The sequence below is a fragment of the Plasmodium yoelii genome (genome assembly GCF_900002385.2).
Source record: "Plasmodium yoelii strain 17X genome assembly, chromosome: 9".
Taxonomy (NCBI): Eukaryota; Apicomplexa; class Aconoidasida; order Haemosporida; family Plasmodiidae; genus Plasmodium; species Plasmodium yoelii.
In genome coordinates this window covers 1366326-1389996 of record NC_036181.2, presented here as the reverse complement: position 1 = coordinate 1389996, position 23671 = coordinate 1366326, and the positions used below count along the sequence as shown (strand labels likewise).

Sequence of the window (23671 nt, the reverse complement as noted above, 5' to 3'; positions counted from 1 at the left end):
ATATATATTATTGCCATTTTATTAGAGTTAGATGAAATAGTTATAATTTTACCAACATTTATAAATCTGTATATATATGTATACATACTTTTTTTGTATTTATTTACCATGGTGTGCTTAATATATATATTATATGGTTGCACAGGTAGCTATTTTTTTTTTTTTTTACCTAAATGTAGCTAAACAAATTTCGTTTTAACCTTTACATATTTCATTTAATAAATCGTTAACAAAAATTGCCCTAAAAACTGTACATATATATTATCTCGAAATCAATATAATATGATAAAATCCCCTACATGAATATACGATATTTATGAAAAGTTGTTTTTTTATTATATTTATTTATAACTAATTTATTAAAAAGTCAAAATTTTTACAATTTACAACATAAATTTAGAGTAAATTTTAAAAACTAAATCTCTCAAAAAACAAAAAAAATAAAGCAGATAATAATAAACATAAAAATAATGTAAACAAATTATTAAAAACGTATTAAAAAAAAAATGAACATTAATTTAATGTATACTTCGAATGGAACAAATAGACAATGATTCCATCAAAATTAAGCAAATAAGTCAATAAAAATGTTAAATGTGATATATAAACGCTTAAAAACCAAATATATATATATACATATTTATATATATATGTGTGTAGACAAGTGGGTACATAAATGTACTTTTTAGTATATATACAAAACATAACTTATCCAAAAGTACCATTTTACATGTATTTTACTATTTATTTTTTTTAATAAACTAACTTCATAAATCATCAAAAATGGCTTTCTCAACATCATCTTCTCCTTTGTCTTTTTCATTATGATCAAAATCATTTATATTTTTTATTTCCTCGTTAATATAATCAGTACCAAGAGCCCTCTTTTCTATTTCATGTGTTAATACGTTGTGTGAGCTTGACGAAACTAATTCTAACAATTTTTGCAATGATTTATCTGTAAAAATCAATTAAATAATAGTAACATTATGAATCATATATTATTATGAAAATCAAACAAACGCAAATATGTATATAAGTTCATATCAAATGATAAAATGAAATTCGAAAATATTGCATATGCAAATATGCATATTTTGCAATATTTGAAATCCCGTATAATACCTACAAAAAAACCACATATGCACACAAAAAAATATACAAAGAAATAATTCATCGCATTTTAGCATTACCAACTGCGGCATTTTTAGGATTACACACTTCTTTAATTGCTTCGTTTTCGCTCTCTAATAAGTAACTTAGATTATAAAGACGATATAGAATTTCTTTTCCTTTAGTATTTAATACATTTAGTTTCAAAAGGTTCAAATTTGCGGCATTAGTTGATTGTGGATCTGTGCAATTAAATAAAATATCTGTTAAATTTAAGAGAGTACAAACTGATATGACTTTAGATAGTGTTTTCTTTTTATCTTTATTGTCAGAATAATTGAAATAAGAGTTAATTCTTTGAGCAGTAGCTGCATAATATCCACTCATATGTGCCTTAACTAAATTTCCTAATGAACCAACAATGGATGAACTTGGAGTTTTATTGTTTTCATGATTAAATGGTATTGTTGAAATGTTTCCACTTGTTCTCATAAGTTTAGTACAATAATTAAATACTTTTGATTTTTTCATTTTTTCTAAAGATTTACTATGTTCTTCATTTTTACTATATTTTTTGTCTATTGTTAATAATTCATCGATTAAACCTAAAAATGCATGATCATTATTATCTTCAAACCCTAAAGCATTTTGATAATATTTCCATTGTTGCATTAATATGGATGCACCTGAGCATAAAACATTTAGTTCGACATTATTTTCAAAATCATCTATAGAACCGTATTCATCAGCAGATAACCAACCGCTAAACATAATAGCAAGTCGTTGCGATAATTCTCTGGGTGTTATACTTATAATCAAATCACTAACTGGACATTGATTTCCGTTTGTCTCTTTAATAATTGGTGGGAATTTTGCATATGAAACACCTATTTTTTTTAATATTTTGATTTTTATTTCTTTAAATGATTCACTTAATGCTGATTTATTAATATTCATAGATTCATAAAATTGTGAATAATTATCATAAGACAATTCAGTTAATATTTTAAACATTTCTGATAATATTTTATCACATGTTTCAAGTGAAATCAACTCTAATCTTGGACCAAGAGAATGGACATTCATTTTTAATCTTTTTAAAGCACTATGATATATTTTAGAAATATTTTCACGATTTCGCATACTACTAATTTCACTCAATCCTTTTTTAGAAACATCCATAATTTCGAATATTGCTCTTTCTGCTAATGATAAATATACATATTTGTTTTTTAATAAGTTATAATTATGAGGATCGGTAATGCTATTCATTCCTTTATCCATAATATCACTATGATTTTCATTTATATGATTTTTAAGATTTTGCCCATAATTATATAACATATTTGAGAAACCTTGTGGAGCGTCTTTAAATGAAAAATTTGTACTAGACGATCCTTTATGACCTCCATAATTATTTCCAAAAACGGGTGCAGATGGATTTCCAAAAACAGGTGCAGATGGATTTCCAAAAACGGGTGCAGATGGATTTCCAAAAACGGGTCTAGAACCATTTCCAAAAACAGGTTTTCTTAAATTCGAATATCCTGAACTAGATGAACTTGTCGTATCGCTAAATTGACTTCTATCTGAACTTGAACTTGTCGTATCGCTAAATTGATTGATATCTGAACTTGAGCTTGTCGTATCGCTAAATTGATTGCTATCTGAACTAGAACTGCTGTGTGAATATACATCACTGTAATCCTTATTATTATTGTTTATGTTGATTTGGTCCCCTTCTGCACTGTGCTCACCCTCTTCTTCACCACTATGCCCATTTTCATGTTGTATATGTTCAGTATTGTTTACATTTTCAGGTTGTACATGTTCAGTATTATTTACATATTCAGGTTGTACATGTTCGGTATTATTTACATATTCAGGTTGTACATGTTCGGTATTATTTACATGTTCAGGTTGTACATGTTCAGTATTGTTTATATTTTCATGTTGTACATGTTCGGTATTATTTACATGTTCAGGTTGTACATGTTCGGTATTATTTACATGTTCAGGTTGTACATGTTCGGTATTATTTACATGTTCAGGTTGTACATGTTCAGTATTGTTTATATTTTCATGTTGTACATGTTCGGTATTATTTACATGTTCAGGTTGTACATGTTCGGTATTATTTACATGTTCAGGTTGTACATTCTCAGTATTGTTTACATTTTCAGTTGTAACATTTTGATGGGTCATATCATTATGATTTGATTCTTGAACATCTGAATTATTGGTTTGGTTCGAAGGATTATGTTCTGGAATATTGTCAGTATTATTATTATTGTTATTGTTACCCTCGTTTTCGTTATTTATTTGTTGAGAAACCTGTTCAGATTGACCTTCACCATGTTCTTCATGGCTTTTTAATTCTTCAGTATTATTTGGATGATGTTCAGAAATATTTACTGCATTTTGTTGTCCATGTTCTGTATTGGTAGCATTACCAGCGTGATGCACATTTTGATTAGAATCCTCTTCTACTTTTCCATCTTTGTTAACAAAGGAAAATCCCCAAATATCATCATTATCTAAAAATGAAAATTAGCAATTTTTAAAATTATGAATAAATGAAGTTAATAGGAATACGCCTCGTTTTTCTTCCAAACGTATTAGAATGTACACACACATGTATATTCGCCTATCTATTATTATATATACTAGATATATTTAAAACATATTATTGGGAATATAGTTTTATTTACCTTGGAATGATTTTGCGGTATGAACAAATGTAGAGAGCACTATGAAAATGCATGCATAAAATAACCTTAGGCCAGACATTTTATTATATATTTTAGAATGAAAGCATTTTATTTTTTTTTGTTTCGAAAATATATATTCATATATAGTTAATAAAACAAATTGGTTTATATTTCTAAATACTAATGATAATACATAAAATAATATAAAATAAAATAAAAAAGTGTTGTAAAAACAAAAAAAAATAAAAACAAAGAATACTGATAACCAAAGAAAAAGAAAAAGAAAAAAAACTTACACACTTCTAGAAAAGACAAAATTGTACATAATGCTATAAAAATTTTTATTTATAATATATTTTTTTTGGCTGTATGCATTTTACTAGTTAAATGCATTTCTTGGTGCACTAAAGTGCATGGTTCATACCTTCACATAATACCGTTACAACATGTACACTAAATTACGATAGCTAAAAATTGTATACATATTATAGTTATAAATTTAACAATAATTCACAAAAATACTAAATATTTAAACCATTTTTTGGTAGTATATCATGCATTGCCAAATGGCACACAAAAGATGACATAGATATAATATTATATATATACATATACATATATTTGGTATAAAAATCCAGGAAATATTTTATGTAAGGATATCATGCCCTGTTGTTAACTTACGCAATAATATTTATTATCAATGATATGCGAATGCCTATAAGGGCAACAAAAAAAAATACCCATATGGAAAAAATCAAAGAAATTATTTAAAAATAATAGTGTTGTTAAATATTTAAATTTTATCATCATACATGCATTAAAAAATAAGCTAATTTTAAAAAAAAGTAATGAAAATTTAATACAAATTTTATTAGCAATTATTCAAATGAAATCAAAAAAGACAAAAAAAAAAAAGAAATTTTGTATATGCATACTAAAATTAAGCATATATATTTTTTTATTAGTAATAATATGTATAAGGAATAAATCCAATAAAATTATAATAATATACACTTATTATGTACTCATTTTATCTATACGAACAAATACATATTAATTTATACAAAAAAATATAATAATAATACAAAAATAACATTACAATATATATATATTCATATGCATGCATACCCCTGTATCCATAGTTGTTGATATTGGAAAGGGGTGTAAAAAAATATACATACTGAAAAATTTAAATTATTAAACAATCAAATGCTCAATAAAGTGTTTTATGATAGTTGATTCTTCTGAACATATTCTTGGATGTGCAATAATTTGGACATGGGCGTTTGAATATAATGGCATAGAAATACAATATCGTTGTATTGGTAACTCATTTAAACAATAAAACAAAACTTCATAATAAATTAGTTCAGGATTTTTATAAAATTTTTCAATTAACCCATCATTTGATATTGAATAAATATGATATAATATTTGCTTATATTTTTTTTTGTCATTTTTTGTAATACCTTTAAGTAAATTATTTTTTTTTGTCTTCTTTTTTATTATCTTATTTGCATTATCGTTACTATCGTTATTATTATTCCATTCAGTATTTCTATGAGACCATTCAGTATTTTCCACATCATCCAATTCAGTTTTATGAGCTTTATTATTTTCAGCTATATTCGGTGATATATATTTGTTAAATGCTATGTTAGGATTATTTTCGTTTCCTTCACAATTATCATCAGAAGATGTATGAAAAAATTCACTTATATAATTATATTCTTCAATATGATCATTATTACTATGGAATATTGGATCTGTGCTTTTATTATTTTCTTCAAACATTGTTTTATCATCCAAATTCAATTTATCACTTTGATTCTCACTAATAGATATATTATTATCTTCAAAATTGGTACTGTTTTTTAATGGTTTAATTTCATCACAGATATCTAATATGTTATTATTACTATTACTATTACTACTATTAGCGTTGTCATTATTTTTTGAATAATTTAAAAAATTATAATTTTTTATTATATTAATAGTATTTTGAAGAAACATTTTACCAGTTTTACTTTTTTTTCCAATTTGTTCATTTTCTTTTTTCAAATTATTGTCTAAAGTTTTTATATCGTACATTATTTTTTCTTTTAAGCATTGGAAAAATAATTTTTCAAAATATTTATAATTTTCCACTTTTTCTTTCTTTTTGTTATCATCTTCAGAATTATTATTATCATTATTTCCATTCTCTTCACAATTGTTATTATTATCTTCAATGTTGTCACTGATTGTGTCACTATTTTTAGGTTCATTATTACTGTATGATTCTTCATTTTTTTTATTATCTCTATTATTATAAATTTTATCATTAATATTATTAGAGTAACTTATATTTTCATTTTCTGAATTTCTATAATCCATATCTGTATTCAAATCATTATTCAAAAGTTCCCTTTTTTCCGCTTCCCCTATATAATTACAATTCGTAGTTTTGGAAATGGTTTTATATGAATTTAATTCACCTTCTTTAGTTTGTTCATTTGGTAATTCACTATTTTCCATGTTTTCACAATTATTAGACATATTTATAGGCTTTTTATAAAAATCTTTTATTATATAGTCTTCATTTTCACTGCGTGTATAAGAATTATTAATATTTTTTTTTTTTTTTATCATATTAATAAAATCGTTTTCCTCATTATTATTATATGAAAAAACATTTTCTAATGAAATTGATTTAATAGAGGATAAGCTCCTATCCTTTTCAATTGAAGAATTTTCATTTTTATCCTTTTTTTTATTATAATTAAATTGGATCAATTCGACACTATTGTCTATACTATACTTAGCTTTGTTATTATTATCATTATTATTATCATTATTATTATCATTATTATTATCATTATTATTGTCATTATTATTATCATTTTCTTTTGTAGACGACGTTATTTTGTCTTCATGTATACTTTTTTTGCATGCTGAATTTGAGTAGCTAGCTGGCATATTTTTGATCGTTTTATTACCATTTTCATAGTTTTCATAGTTTTCATAATCATCCATATAAATACTCAATTTTTTTTGGGCGGGATATGCTAAAAATTTAGTCGATGATATAATAGTTTGTAGCATTTTATATAAAAATTGATTTTGATTTTTTCTTTTATTAAATAAATAATTTGGATTATTTACATTTTGATAAAAATTAAAAAATAATAATTTTTTTTCGCGCATATATAAATGAACAATTGAAAAAATATTTATTGGAACATCTGACAAATTTTTGGCTTTATTCATTATATATAATATAAGTTCATTATTAAATAGTGTATAAGGCAAAATTAAAGATGTCCTAATACCTACTAGCCAATCTGAATGTGTATTTCCATAAAATATTATATTTTCAAATTTTTTTAAAATATTTATACTTTCAAGATTTGATATCTTTAACAAAGCACTAGTTTTATTATTTAAATCATCAACTGTATGTGACCCTAAATATGATGATATAGTTCTAACGAATGGAATATTTTCATGAACCCCTATATGTGGGCATGCAAAAGTTACAAAATTAATTAATTTTTTATTTTTAAAGATTTTTTTTCTATATAAATTAGTTAAATTATATCTATTTAATACTCCTCCTAATGAATGTCCTACCATAGATATATTTATATTATCATTGTTTATAGTTTTAAATAAAAATTTTAATTCAGCAGATAATCTTTCAGTTCCAACATCAACACCTTCAAATGTGTGTCCTTGATTACTATATGTTACATATAAAAAAATAGGTGGATATTTTTTTAGTAAAGGATTAATTATATTTTGAAAATCCCATACGCTTGCAGTTAAACCATGTTGGAATATAAAATAATGGGGGTTTAGAAATTTCATATTATATTTCTTTTTACATTCTATACAATGACAAGCCATTTTGTTAAAAAAACAATAACATTTAGAGCATTGTTTTACATCTTCAATCAATTTAATATTATTATATAGGCGTAAAGGGAACGGTTTTTTTTTCTTAGTTTCTGCAATATAATAAAATTCTTTAATATAATTTAAATTATTTTTATATTTATAATATATTCTTTTATTATAATTATTTTTTATATCCTTTTCTTCTTTGTCTATCATATCTTCATCTATATCCTCAGAATAAATATTTCGATCAGTAGTATTATTAAAATAGTTTTCGGAATCAAATATATCAGTATCAATTGTTTTTTCATTGTCTTCTAAATCTTCTGTATCATTTTGTGTACTACTATTGTTATCATTATTTGTTTTTAATATGGAACAAATAGATTTACTCCTTTTTGTTATTCTTTTATCACACTGTAGATATTTATAACTATTATTATCTTCTATATCGCTTAAATAATATTGAAAATCATTTATGTGTCTTTTTTCATTTAACTGTTTTATATTTATTGTATTAAAAGCCTTATTATTATTCCAATTAAAGTTTTTATTTTTATGCATTTTTTTGTTATCCATTTTTAACATGTCGGATTTGCCATTACTATTATGTGATAATAATATCGATTTTGTACAATTTTTATATTCGCACATATTTTCATTATCCCGATTTGTACGTTTATAAATTTGTCTATAGTCATATTTATTGTCATTACTATTGCTCATTTTATCATATAAAATATTGTGTTTTTCTTTTTTTTGTCTATTTTTATTATATAACTTTTTATTTTTCGTTGTATTATATATTAGGCTCATTTTTCGCTCTTTATTCAGCAAATTTTCATCACAAGATTTTTTAAAGTTGCTTAAATTTTGTTTATTGTAAAATAAATCATCATCATTATATAAATATTTTTTATTATTATTATTATTAGAATTAGAATTATGATAGTTAAATAGTTTTTCCCTGATATGTAAATAATTACCATAATAGTTACACATGTTGTCATCATTTATGTCTTTGTTACTTTTGTCTGTATTGCTGCTATATCCTATGCTTGACAAATCTGAGCTTGATATATCATCGCATGCTTTGTATTTATTTATATTATTTTTATTGTTATTTTTACGATTTTTACAAAACTTTTTAAATAAATATTTTTCTTCTTTTATTGTATTATTTATTTTAATATTCTGTAATACATTACTTTCCGATTGTGATAACATAAATCGTGCAAATTCATATGGGACACTAATAAAAGTACTCGTATCGAAATAAGATTTTTCATCATTAATTAAATCATATACATACCCAATTTTTTTTTCTTTATATATTTCCTTTTCTAAAATTTCATCTAACAAATTTAAAGAGCAAGCCCAACAAAAATTATTTATCCATTCTTTTTTTACAAACGCTTCATCATTTTTTAATGAGTTTAAATTATCTTCTATATTATTATTTGGTGTATTTTTTTTATTTTTATATTCTTTTAACTTGTTCAAATTTAGCATACTATTATCATTTTTTATGCCTCTATTAAATAAATCAATCATACTAGTATTATCATTATAATTTGTAAACAAATTTGTAAATATATTTTTATTACTGTTAAAAAAAAATGCACATTTTTCAGCCTCCTTTTCATCATTTATGGTATCATGTATCCCAAACAAATTTCCATCTCTCAAAAAAATAGATTCACTTCGGTAATTTTTATATTTTTCTTTCATTTCATCTTGATATTTTTATTTTATATGATTTGTTTTATGAATTTCACTTTCTACATTTAATAAATACAAACTTATTACTTGTTAATTTTTTAAGTAAATTTTTATATTAAAAAAAAAAATATATATATATTCCATCTGTACTAATTAAAATATCTATACATAATCTGCCAAAAAATATTCAATTCCACAAATGGATATTTGTTTTATTTTTATGAACACCAATCATATATTTCATTTAAATTAATCTCAAATTTTTGAAATTAAAACAGAATGTTACAAAAAAAAAAAAAAAAAACGAAAAGGAAAAGGAATAAAAACACATATAGAGTTTCCAATTTTTATTTGTTTAAAAATTTAGAATTGTCTTATAAGCTTGTATTTTAACTGTTGTTATATGTATATATTTGTATAAAAAATATAATTTTTTAAATAAAAAAAGTTTATATTATGTAATTTAAAACTAAATATATTCATATATTTGTGCTAAACACGTGTATATTTTGTAATATAAATATAACACACAAGCAAATATAACCCATTTATTTTAAGGCCATATTACAAATAACAAAATAAATAAATTTAAAGAAATATAAAAGCGACTTAATTTATAAAAAAATTATGGTGTGTATTTAACGACAGTTTTTTAAAAAATATATATATTTACTATACAATTCCACCTTGTGTTATGGGCAAGTGATATAACAAATTTTTGTGGTTTTAAACATATATATGAAAAATGGTAATTATTTTTATTTATATATTTCATTCATCCATTCATTCCTTTCTTTTTTTTGTTATTAGAAAAAAATGTACATAAACATTTATATATAATATATTTATGTACTTTATATGTAAATATTGCTTTATTTTATTATAACCAAAAAATTAAAAAATAATTTCAATAAATTTATACTGTCTTCTAAAAAATTAATGATTATATATATATTTATTTATTTATTTATTTGCTTGCTTGCTTATATTTATATAATCCATTATGCACGATATTTAAATGTGGAAGATATGATAATTACTACAATAGAAGGGAAATAAATATCACTTTTTCAATTTTCCATATATGATTATTTTTTAAATTTTATATCTTAAAAATTATCAATTAAATTTATGCTTAAATTGAGTTAAAAAATATAATAATATAGTATGTAATAAATAATACGACAAATAACATGCATATAAAAATATATGAAAATGTATAAACGGGTAATTTCAAAATATAGATTGATGGAATAAGAAAAATAAAATATGAAATATAACCAATATATAATTTTAAATATAAATATCATAAAACTAATACTAATACCCTAATTATTATATATAGTTATTGCTTTTGTTTTTACACACCGCACATAAATGCATAAATGTAGCATGTAAAAAATCACAAAAAACGCGTTTATAAAATTCTTTGTTATATTATATATATATGTATATATATATATATATTCAAATCCTCATTAATTGACTAATATTAAAACGACGATTATGATTATGATTATTATTATGATTATGATCATGATTATGATCATGTTTTTGTTTAAATAAATGTGAAAATGTTATAATATTAGTGTAATTCCAAAAACTTTTAAAGGATAAAAATTTTAAATTAAGTATACACATACACAAACATATTGATTCCCGTTTAAAACAAAATTTATGCTTCTCCTGAATTCTTTATATGTTTTTTAACCTTTTCAAGAAAATACTCATGAAAACATGTATATGGCATTAATTCTGGGTGAAAAACGGTTCCCATACAATTGTCTTGTTCCACCGCTGCGTGAAAAGTAAAAAAAAATGCGGCATACATATATATTTAGATACATTTTAAATCACACAAAAAAGGAGAGTAATCCTATGAGTAGATAAGCATGTATAATCTAATACCTCCTATGATATTCTTTCCAAATGATTCATGTGAAAATGTTGCAATTGTTACAACCTGTAAAATGATGTTTTTGAAAATAAAAAATGACAATTTATATCCACATATTTAATTATCAATTCACTGATTTATATATTAATATAAGCCTCCATTTATATTTTTAATAAGCATATTGAACATTTTTAATAAACATATTTAACATTTTATATGATTTATTTAACATTTTTATATGATTATTTTTATTCAAAACTACCTTGTCTGATGATATTGTTTTTATAAATGGTGCCCTTATACAGGGTGCTCTAATATTTTTTTTAAAAATAGGATCTTGAGATTTTATATCTAATGAGCAAATAAAGCTATCATTCTGCAAAGATAACAAAATATAAGCATAATATATATGAATGTATTTGTGTGTGTCTTAAATGAGAATAAGTAATAAACAAACTTTTGATAACAATTTAAAATTTAACCTGCGATCCATAATAATTTCGTGTAATTTCTATATCCAACCCTCCCAAGGAAAATTCATTTCCATATTCATTTTCAATATTATCATCCTTGGTTTTTTCCACTTTTTCTGATAGTAAAATACACCCTATACATAAATAAAAAGAATAAATATAGTAATATATTAACAACAATTGCAATAATATACAAACTAATATGTGAAGAAATTATTGAATTATATTATCCAATATTTATTTACAAATATATTTATAATTTGATTTTGTTTACTTACCAGCACAAGTACCCCACACAGGTTTTTTTTTAACATGGATATAATTTTTCAAGGCCTATAAAAATTATTTTTAAATATAATAAAAACATGTGTATATCAATCTTTTTCATTTTATGTTTATATATATATATTATATATTTATTTGTGCATACGTTATATAAGGAGTCACTATCGTATGACATGCATTTTCTCAATGTTGTTGATTCTCCTCCAGGTATCACTATTCCATCGCATTCCCTTAAATCAGTTTTATTCCTAACCTTTAGAGTTATTAAAAAAAAGTAAAATATAAAAAATATTACATATTTATATATAGTACTAAAAATATGTTAATATTCATCCCTGTAATACGAAAACATATATGATACCTCTATAACTTTAAGTGATGGATTTTGTAACTGAAGAAAATGATTTATATGTGATTGGAAATTTCCTTGTAGAGATAAAACACCTATAGTTATTTTTTCCATTTCTAATTCCTCTTCTATATATAGATTAAAAATATAATGTAATTGTGTTATGTATTCCCTTTTCTAGTTTGTTCAGAATATGTATTATTCTAATCGTTTAGGTACTAATTGTATATGTAAAAAAATTATGGATTAAATTTTTTTGTAATGATTTACCAAAAAATAAATCAATATAAAAATTGGGTTGAAAAATAATGCTATATGTAATATGAGAAAAAAACTGTTTATATACAATTATTTTTCCTTAGAAAATCGTTAAATAAAATATAAAACAAGTATACACCCATATATATATATATATATATAATATATATATGTTAATTTTTTTATGCTCTCCATACTTTGAAAGTATAAATGTAAAAACAAAAAAACGAAAAATATTTTATAAGCTTACAAAAAAAAAAATAATGAAATTTTCTCCTAAAAATTAAGCTAAAAAAGTATATTAATTTAAAATACTAGTTGATAAAAGATAAATGGATGGAATATCAAAAGGATTAATAATGAAAAAAACTGTACAAAAACATAAATATAATAAAAACCCACAAATGCATATTTATATGAAAAAACCATAACAATTCTTCACATAAAAATTTACAATTTGTAAAAAATGTCTATAAGTTTGCATACAAATTATGGCGATATAAAAATTGAACTTTTTTGTCACGAAGTCCCCAAAACTTGCAAAGTAAAAAAAGGAATACACACACATTGTTTCAATCTATATTTATTTATTATGTATACTACCAAATAAACAATGCATTTTTTTTTTAGAATTTTTTAGCCTTATGTGCCTCTGGGTATTATGATAATACAAAATTTCACAGGTATACATATTGCGAACAAAATATTTTGGCATATGCATATGCTAAGGACAAATATAGAAAACTAGCCAATTATTCTCATAATTTTTTATTTATGTATTTTTTTTTATATAGGAACATAAAAGGTTTCGCCATACAAGGAGGGGACCCAACTAATACGGGAAAAGGTGGAGAAAGCATTTATGGAAAATATTTTGATGACGAATTTGATTCAACATTAAAGGTAAGAAAAAGAATAACTAAACATAATTCTATATATACATATAAATAAATTATTGTCTACTAAAATCGATTGATTTATTATCCACTATCTATATTTATGATTATAATATATTTTTATGTGGTAAATAATTATGGGAATTTTATTTTATACTCCTTTTGTACATATAGAATATACGCTTGGTATGTTACATTATTTAATAAAATGTTTTTATAGCATGATAAAAGAGGAATTGTATCCATGGCAAATAAGGGTAAACCCAATACAAATGGATCTCAATTTTTTATAACTTATTCGAGACAACCACACCTTAATGGCGTTTATCCAGTTTTTGCAAAGTAACATGATAAATAAATAAATAAAAGAATCAACATAAACGATGAAATGTGACAAAAATATATGAAATAAATAATTTAAATGATATATGCATGTATATGTATGTGCGCACATTTTTTGAAAAATAATATGGCTATATAATAAACATTTTTTATTAAAAAAATAAAAACAATGCTATATTTTTTAGAGTAATAGACGGTATGGATGTATTATCTACCCTTGAAAATGGTATAGTTTATTAAATGGAAAATATAAGAGTATATGCAAATATATATACACACATGCGAATTATTAAGAATACTAAAAAAACAAAACAAATTTATTTTTATTATCATTGTTATTTCTTTATCTCATACATAAATAATAAAATTATTATGTATTCATTTAATTCATCTTTTTTTTTTCATCCTTTTTATATTCCTCTCTAATATCTTTTCAGAACCAGTAGAAGAAAAAAACAGACCAATAAAGGATATCATAATTGAATCTGTAACAATACATGCAAATCCGATTGCAGAAGATGAATTTCTTTCCTTGTAAATGCTTATAAAATTTCACATGTTTTAATTTTTTTTTTTTTTTGTATAAACTTTCAAACTTGTGAAAAAATAATGTATTTCGAATATATTAATAAAATAGTATCGGGATAATCCTCTAGGATGTAGAATTTAGAACTTGGACAAATTATCATGTATATATATTTTCTATAAAAAAAAACATATGCCCCCATACTATTTTTAAATTTGTGTAATGTTATAATTCATCGGTAGTATGATTCTTTGGCTTAATAGTTGTATTATTATTTTTTTTTTTTGTTCCAAAGTTTGAAAAATCTCTGATTAAGTTGTTCATTCGTATATCATATCCAGCATTAAAACAATCCAACAAAATAAGAGTTAATATAAGTATTATTATCATGGTTATAGATATTTTCCATATTTTTCTTAAATATCGAAAACTAAATGAATTGATGTGAGTACAGCTAATACTATAATCTGCACCCGCTGATAATAAATAATTATCATTTTTAATAAAACACATGGCCGTTATTGGTAATTCATGTTTTTTATAATGTGCTAAAAGTGAATATTTATAATTATATATTTTTAATGCTCCAGTACTAAAACCTAAAGCTATATATTTTTCATCTTTACTTATAGCTATATTACAACAAGGTCGATCATCTAACCATACAAATTTATATTTTTCACATGTAAATTTTTCTTTTTTATCATTATAATATATATTCCATATAATTAGATAACTATTTCCTCTAGACGTATATGCTGTTGTTAATAATTTATATGTAAATTCATCTGAATTATTTATATTTTTTAAAAATTTACAACATCTAAAATTAAGTTTTTCATTATTATTTTTTGGATTTTTCATTTGTTCTGTATGTAAATTAACAAAACTATTAGTGTCCCAAATTTTTAATGAATTATCAGATGAACATGTACATATTATTTTTTCATCTTTAGATATATCACAATCTTTAATACAATCTTCATGACCTTTATAATCACCTAAATGTTCTATAGCTTTTTTGGGATCAATATATAAATCATTAATTATTAATTTATGTTTATTATTATTAGTGAATGTAAGTTTCCATAATTTTACTATTTTGTCTTCACCCCCTGTTAATATTAAATTACTATTTGATGAGAATCTAACAACTGTTTGTCTTGCATTTTTTTTACAAACATCTGTAATAAAGTTTAATAAAATATTAGGACCACTTTCTTCATTTATTTGAAATATTATACATTCATTTCGTACAGATCCTAACCATATATTATATTTATCTACAAATATTATCCCATCAACAACTCCATTTTGTTCAGTTGTAGACCATATTTGTTGTAATTGTTTTTCTTTTTCATCAAAAGTATTAATATCTAATATATCTTCAATTCCATAATTTTTACCTCCTCCTCCTCCAGAGGTTACAACATATTTTTCGTTTGAACCGATTCCATAAATTGGATAGTTCAGATATGACACCTTTACTTCGTCCATCAGATTTTATACTTTATGTTATGAGTTATTCTCTATTTTGTAAAATAAACTTTTTTTTTTTTTCACAAAATACTTATATATAACTATTTATTTATACACTTTATTTTTTGATAACTATATTTCCTAATTCTGCGTCTATTTCTTTTATTATTTTAGTACTACTATATACCCTTGGTAGATAATATAAACCCTTATGTGTGTACATATGCATATATAATCTTTCTCAAATAAAAACTTGAGATTTTATGAATATTTTATTATATATCCACTTATTATAATATGAAAAAAAAATGCATATTAATCAATGGTTTTATTTTCTCATAAAAAAATAGTCAACATAATTATCCGCTCTATATATAGTATAAGAACTAAATTTTTATTTTATAGAAAATATAAAACTAGGACATTTATACAATGGTGTATATAAATATAAATGTAGATAAAGCATAAAAATAATGAAATAAAAAAGTAAACATATATACAGAATTGCCAAACTATATAAATTATACTATAAATTTTCAAATGGTTAGCATATTATATGTATAAATGTTAGTGTGCATAAAAAACAAAAAAAGTATAACATATATTAATGTATATAGTTGTGCGCCATATATTTTGTAAATATAAAAAAGGAAAAAGGCGAATATATAATGGAATAGTAAACTTGCAAAGGCTAACAACAAATTAGTTTATACAAGATCAAACAAAGAAAGAAACAAACAAAAATAGGAAAAAAATATGTAAATTTAACCTTTTTGTATTTATATATTTTCCTGAAATTAGGCGTATATACTTGTTATCTCTTATATTAATTTATCTTTTTGATTATTTACGCTTTTATTTTATTTTTTTATCATTTTGCTACTATTTTCTTATTTTTTATTTATTTTTTATTCTTAAATTATTTATTTATATAATTTTTATTTATATATATTTTTTTTTTGCCATAATATTGTGAATATATCAAATATATTATGAAAAAAAAAAAAATGTATACGATTAAAGGTGTCATACATATAGTATAGACCTGTGTATATATTTCCTTACTTGTATGTATTTATAAATAAAATATAATATACGGATCATGTAATGCTTGAAAAATAAATACATTTCAATTATGTTTTAAAAATCATTTTTTTTTTTTTTTTTTCCTAAATGAAGTATAACAAATATATGCATTTATATTTTATATCAAACTTATTTTAATGTGAATAGTCACATATAAATACATAAAGAGTGTGTTATACATGCTCTTTTTGCATTTTTTTTGTTAAATTTGTTCTTTTACCTTTTTCTTTTACCCTGTTCTTTTACCCTTTTCCTTTACCCTGTTCTTTTATCATTTTCTTTTACTTTTTAACATAATAATGGAAAATTAAAAAGATATTATTATCTAAATAGGATAATTTTTTTTAAAATATTAAAAAATATTAGTGATAAAATAAATACTAAATTGTTCCTCTTATGTGCATACATGAACCTAGTATAAATCAAAGACTACATATTTTCACAAATGGAAAAATGGATTCCAACATTTCCATCTTATGTTTTTCGTTATAAATAGCTACAGCATATACATACATACATACATACATTTATACATACCCCAATAGCAGCATACTATTACATTTTTATACATCTTTCTGACATATACACGTTTGTTTTCAATATTTTTCTACACATTTATTAGAATAAATTTTGTATATATTTTATGAAACATTGTTTTTTTTTTGAATTCAAAAAATGACAATACTAGGAAAATAAAAAAAAAAAAGGAAAAATCAAAGAATTGTTTTGTTATAATTTTTTTTAATATATATTATATATATATATGGAAATTAATTATTTTATTTCCTTTTTTTTGTAATTCATCAAATTTAAATATATCAATGATTTAACATTGTGTTCATATATTTTGTATACGAATTAAATTTTGTAATTTATATAATGATGTCTTTATGTATTTCGTTATATATGCACGAACACATATATAACAATAATAAAGTAAAATACGATTGTTGTCATATATTGTTTTACCATATTGCCGCTGCAGCATAAATTATTTTTATTTATCATATTATTTATATAATTGTTTTTTTTTTTTTTTTTTTTTTTTCTGCCACCCTGTACATGCACGTGCATATATATATAACACTTCATTGGTTGCCCACAAAAAAAAAAGAAAAAAATAGACATTATTTTATGGACATAAAAACTATACATTTTTAGATACAATATATTAAAACATAATAGTGAACTTGATTATTATTATTAGTGCCAATATTGCAAAAAATATATATTATAATAAAACTTATGTACACCCAAACATAGGTACAAATAGTGAAATACCATCAAATTAAAAATAACGCTGAAAAGGGAAGAAGGTAAACTTTTATATAGCTAGTAGTAAAGATATATATAAAAAATTCAGAAAATAGCAACTATTTCCATAGAGGCATAAAAAATATATATATGTAATACAATATCCGAATATGTGTGCATACATGAGTCTGCACCCTAGTTCATACATTGTTGATGTACCCACATTGTTGTGCAAAAAATACATTGGATATTTTTAAAATTTCTTTTTATAGAGAAAGAAGAACACAAATAGACGCACATACGAATAGTTACATACTTAAATAATTTCAACTTTATAATGATTGAGAAATCGAATAACATATATCTTAGTATCGATCCGATTGTCGAACGAATTAAAAAAAATGGAGAAGAATTACCTTTGATAAATTCTGAAAAAAAAGGTATAGATTATACCCAGATAGTTGTTTATTTAGTTGGATTGTCAGATGGATTAACACATTTAGCATCTTTGGCTATATATTATTTATTTAAAGACCATTATAGATTAACACCATATCAAGTATCATTAATATTAATGTACCCATATTTACCTTTTATATTAAAACCTATTATTGCACTAATAACTGATTCGATATCTATATTTGGCATGAGAAGAAAACCGTATTTATTTTTGTTTAGTTTATTTCAATCATTAAATTTTTTATCATTAGCACTTATTGATCTATCATTAATACAGGCAACATTGGTATTATTTTTTATATCACTATGTGCATCTTTTTGTACAACAGTTGCAGAAGCTTTAGTTGTTGAAAGTTCTATAGGAAAAACATATTCACAAGGTACAAATAAAGTAACAGAATTTATAGCATCAAAAGCTGTAGGTAGTTTATCTGTTGCATATTTTTCAGGATATTTTTTAGAAAAAGTATCAAGAGAATATATATTTATGGCTACCTCTATATTTCCTTTAATTATATCTATATCTTGTTTATTTCTAAAAGAAAAAGAATATGCAACACGTAAAAATATATTCAAACAAATGACAGATTTAATTAAGTTTATTAATACACCAGTTTTTATAGGCCCATTTTTATATATATTTGTATATATGTCTGGTCCAGATTATGATGATGCATTTTTTTTCTTTTGTACAAATAAGTTAGGTTTCCGACCTTCTTTTATGGGCACATTAAGATTAACATATGGTATAGCATCATTAATTGGTATAATCGTTTATAGAGTCTTTTTAAAAAATTCAAGTTTAAGGAATACACTTATTTTTACAACTTTAGTATCTTTCCCTATATATATATCACCAATAATATTAACAGAAAAAATTAATAAATATTTTGGAATTTCTAATGAATTGTTTGTATTAAGTGGTGGGTTTTTAATTGAAGCCATTACAGAAATACAGTTACTACCTCTATTTATTTTAACAGCTAATATTTGTCAAGAAGGATTAGAAGCTAGTGTTTTTGCTACTATATTAAGTGTTAAAAATTTAGGCTCTCTCACAAAAAAGGGAACATCTTCTCTTCTCACTTATTTAATGAAAATAGATACTTATAATTTTGATAATTTAAGTATGTATATATTAACATGTGGGTTGTTTCTTTTACTCTCTCTTTCGTTGGTTCCTTTGCTACCTTCTGAGGATCAAATTGAAAGTTTAAAAAATAAAAAAATGCAAAAATGAGTGGCAAACCCAAAATATTGATCATTGAATATGGCAAAAAAAGTAAAATAATAAAATAATAAAATAATAAAAAAATAAAATAATAAAATAAATGAAAATGTAAGTATTAATAATAATGATGACAAAGAGTCATGGAGTAAAATGTGCGCAAAAAAAAGTGCTCCTATTTTTTTACAAAAATTCCAATATTAGCGACAATATTGATCATCACGTACTAAGGCACGTGAAAAGGATGGGAATAGGAATGCAGTTAAATATGTTTGTACAGCTGCATGTTGTGAAGTGCACATGTACATTTTTTGTGTATGCATATATTACAAGTTTTAGTTTATTTCCATGTATTTTTTATTGTTTAATTGTTTCTTTTATATTTTATATTCTTTATTCTTTAATATATAATTTATTGTAATTTAAGTTTCAAATTAATTTGTATTGACATATTTCAGAAACGGTGCTTTATGAATCGAATTTCTCTACACCTATTGTTATTATCATTTTGCCAATTCATAGTTTGGCTATTTTTTTTTTCTTTATTTTTTTTACTAGAATTTTAAAATGTTTATTTAATAATTTTTAAAAAGAAAAAAAAATTAAATTAAAGAAAAACATAATGCAAATGAAAAAAATTGTAAGTATAGACATATATGTATATCATTCAAAGTTCGTTTCATATAAACCGTTTAATTTTGTAGAGACGAAAACCCCATATATCTGATGTAAATACTTCTTCAAAATATTTCAAATTTTGTATTTTGGGGACTTCTATTTTTCTAGCATAATCAAATCCCTTTATTCTGTCATTTGTTACGTTATAATAAGACAATTTATATAATATGCTGTTTGCCATAAATGGTGTTGCATTAGAACCTAATGGATGAGAATCATCATGATAATAATATAATAAAGGTGAAATAAAATTATATTTTTTATTAACAATTTTTAATATCCATAAAAATTTATTTAAATCATCAGATGAATTTTTAGAATATCCTCCATAAGATATTAATAAATAATCTGGATCAAATTTTTGTAATTCTTCATATCCATTTTTTTCATTACTACTTAAAATTAAACCTATATTTGCAATTTGATCATTATTCCATGTATTATTATCAACATATGTAATTCTATTACTCATAGCATTTAATTGATATCCATAATCCCACCAAGCTATTATTTTGGAATCATTTTCTGTATTCTCTTTAATCCACTTATACATCTGTCTTATATCATCATTTATATATCTTCCACCTTCGTTATTTCGGCTATAAAATGTTATATTAGATTCTGAGTAAGCTATTGAAGCACACCATGTAGAATGCAATATTATTAATACTCCCAAAAAAAATAACAAAACTGTTATACACAAAATGGTTGTTATTCTTATTAATTTGAATTTATTTTCTGATATTTCATTGAGTTTTTTTTTTTCCTTTATTTTGTTTTTAATAACATTGATACAGTTGCCTGTCTTATATGTATTGCTTCCTACTGCATCTGTATCTGCATTGGGATTTTCATTTTCATTTTTATTTTCATTTTCATTCTCACTCAATTGCTCGTTTTTTATATTATGTTTAATTGAATCATTAGTAGTACTACATCTATCTTCGGTTTTCTTATCATTCTCACAAAATAAATTATTCTCGTTTCCACCCGAGTCAGCCAATTTAACTTCCCTTGATTTATTAGCAAACTCAATGAGAGCACTTATAATAGATGATAAACCGATTGAACTCAATATTGAAACAAACGGAGAAAATATTAAAAGAAGTCTAACCATAAGAGAGGAAAAATACATACATAAAGTTGTAAATATTCCTAAAAAAAATAATTCTATATTTGCATTTTTTTTAAAACATTCATATAATCCAATAGGTAGGAAAAATAAAACTAGATGTATATCAAAATAATAAGAGCCCCAAGTAGTTGGCTGATGTTCAGAAATAGATGCAACAATAGGATTATGTTTAGATGCATATGTTGGATCTAATAAGGTTCTTGATCGATGATTCCATGATAACTTATCGGTAAAAATTAAAAACTTAAATATTAAAAAACAAATAATAAAACAAATTTTTATAAATATATTTTTAATCTTCTCTTGATCTAAATTAAAAATATTGGTTATCAAATTACAAAAAAGTAATAAATTTGAAATCAAATATATTCCATGCATAGCTAAATGTTCTATACTTGTAAAAATCGATTTATTAATACATGGTATATTTAGAAATAAAATTGTAGTCAGTATATAATATACATTATAAATAATACAATGTTTTATATTATATTTTTTTAAAATTATTATAGCTAACATAAATAAACTAATTGAATTTATAATAAATATATATGCTCCCCATGATAAGCCCATACAATATGTAGATAAGCTACATAAAACCACTGAAAAAAGTGTTCCTTCTTTTAAGCATTTTATCCAATTATATACACATAATATTAATAAAAATATAGATATTGATTCATTATCATATGATCCAGCAACTGTTCGAGATATATGTGATGGTGAGACTGATACAAATAAGGCTGCTATCAATGCAGCACCACTACTACTACATCCTTTCTTATTATATATTTCTTTAGTTAAATAATATGTTAATATACAAGTAAAAACGCTAAATATTGGTCCTATATATATACATATAATTTTTATATCTATCAAAAATCCCATTGAGTAACATATTTTATGTATCAAATATGTTGTTATCATTAAGCCTGGAAATAATGTCTGTCCTGTAGCTCTTCCTAAAGGAAACCAAGACATATCATCGAAATAATTCCAAAAACTATAAAACCCATTTTCTTTTAAATAATTTGACAATTTATAATTAAAATAAGGATCATACTCATGTATTATTGATTCATTTCTTATGACTGAAAATAAACGAATTATAAAACTTAAAACCACAATCAATAACAAAATTAATACTTCAAATATATGATTTATTCGTTTATTATTTTTCATCATCTGTAAGGAATAAAACATAATTGAAAAAAAATGACACAACTCATTTTGCATAAACTTGTGAATCTATATATACGATTGTATGCTCAAGCTATATTACACAATAAATAAAGAGTGAATTATGCAATACAAATTTTTTTATCCAATTATTATATAATTACCTTTTACCATGGAAATAAAACAAAGGGAAAAAATATGCAAGTTAAAAAAACAGATAAACTATTGTTTGAATCATCATTTTCGTTGTTGATCCTAATATTTTATTACTAGCCATTTTATAGAACTTTAGGAATTGTATATGTTATATTAATATTTTTATAAAAACAAATATATATATTTTACATAAAAAAAAATTATTTTAATTAAGAATAAATTGTGTTTATATTTCATTGGAATACACCATAAATGTTGTTAACCAAACTTTTCAATTCTAATAATTTTGACTATACAGATAAAAGCATTAAACATGATGGTGTAAATATCACATCATAATATTAATTAAAAAAAATTGAGAATAGAAAATGTGCTATTTCTTTTACACACTATATTTTATGGATTATTTCTTAATTTATTTTGAAATATAATAATGCATGTATAAATAAAATTTGGAATTGCCCATAATGGAAAAAAAAAAATTTATTGCTGCAAATATTTTCCTATCTATATATAAATGGGACAGTTTTTCGATTACTCAAATTATAGATACATTTTTATTTCTT

General features: G+C 22.7%; 7 protein-coding genes across 7 annotated transcripts; 2 read left to right on the top strand and 5 right to left on the bottom strand.

Annotated features, from left to right (window-relative positions):
* Positions 1–767: 767 nt before the first annotated feature.
* On the bottom strand, positions 768–3903 carry PY17X_0934000 (uncharacterized protein; the record flags this gene model as incomplete). Its single annotated transcript, XM_724931.1, has 3 exons — positions 768–958; positions 1194–3650; positions 3825–3903. 3 exons carry the CDS (start codon positions 3901–3903, stop codon positions 768–770), a joined length of 2727 nt encoding a protein of 908 aa, XP_730024.1.
* A 1118-nt stretch (positions 3904–5021) lies between these two features.
* PY17X_0933900 (serine esterase, putative) lies at positions 5022–9434 on the bottom strand (the record flags this gene model as incomplete). The annotated part of the gene is made up of 1 exon (XM_724929.2): positions 5022–9434. One exon carries the CDS (start codon positions 9432–9434, stop codon positions 5022–5024), a length of 4413 nt encoding a protein of 1470 aa, XP_730022.2.
* Positions 9435–11100: 1666 nt separating this feature from the next.
* PY17X_0933800 (pyridoxine biosynthesis protein PDX2, putative) lies at positions 11101–12543 on the bottom strand (the record flags this gene model as incomplete). The annotated part of the gene is made up of 7 exons (XM_022956050.1): positions 11101–11222; positions 11334–11388; positions 11585–11698; positions 11805–11929; positions 12074–12128; positions 12226–12333; positions 12442–12543. The coding sequence occupies 7 exons, from the start codon at positions 12541–12543 to the stop codon at positions 11101–11103; spliced, it is 681 nt and encodes a 226-aa protein (XP_022812240.1).
* A 610-nt stretch (positions 12544–13153) lies between these two features.
* Positions 13154–14463, top strand: PY17X_0933700 (peptidyl-prolyl cis-trans isomerase, putative; the record flags this gene model as incomplete). Its single annotated transcript, XM_022956049.1, has 6 exons — positions 13154–13231; positions 13318–13370; positions 13482–13590; positions 13804–13925; positions 14111–14151; positions 14363–14463. The coding sequence occupies 6 exons, from the start codon at positions 13154–13156 to the stop codon at positions 14461–14463; spliced, it is 504 nt and encodes a 167-aa protein (XP_022812239.1).
* A 213-nt stretch (positions 14464–14676) lies between these two features.
* PY17X_0933600 (guanine nucleotide-exchange factor SEC12, putative) lies at positions 14677–15948 on the bottom strand (the record flags this gene model as incomplete). The annotated part of the gene is made up of 1 exon (XM_724925.1): positions 14677–15948. One exon carries the CDS (start codon positions 15946–15948, stop codon positions 14677–14679), a length of 1272 nt encoding a protein of 423 aa, XP_730018.1.
* A 2659-nt stretch (positions 15949–18607) lies between these two features.
* Positions 18608–19969, top strand: PY17X_0933500 (folate transporter 2, putative; the record flags this gene model as incomplete). The annotated part of the gene is made up of 1 exon (XM_724924.1): positions 18608–19969. The coding sequence occupies one exon, from the start codon at positions 18608–18610 to the stop codon at positions 19967–19969; it is 1362 nt and encodes a 453-aa protein (XP_730017.1).
* A 667-nt stretch (positions 19970–20636) lies between these two features.
* Positions 20637–22955, bottom strand: PY17X_0933400 (uncharacterized protein; the record flags this gene model as incomplete). Its single annotated transcript, XM_724923.2, has 1 exon — positions 20637–22955. The coding sequence occupies one exon, from the start codon at positions 22953–22955 to the stop codon at positions 20637–20639; it is 2319 nt and encodes a 772-aa protein (XP_730016.2).
* Positions 22956–23671: the final 716 nt, after the last annotated feature.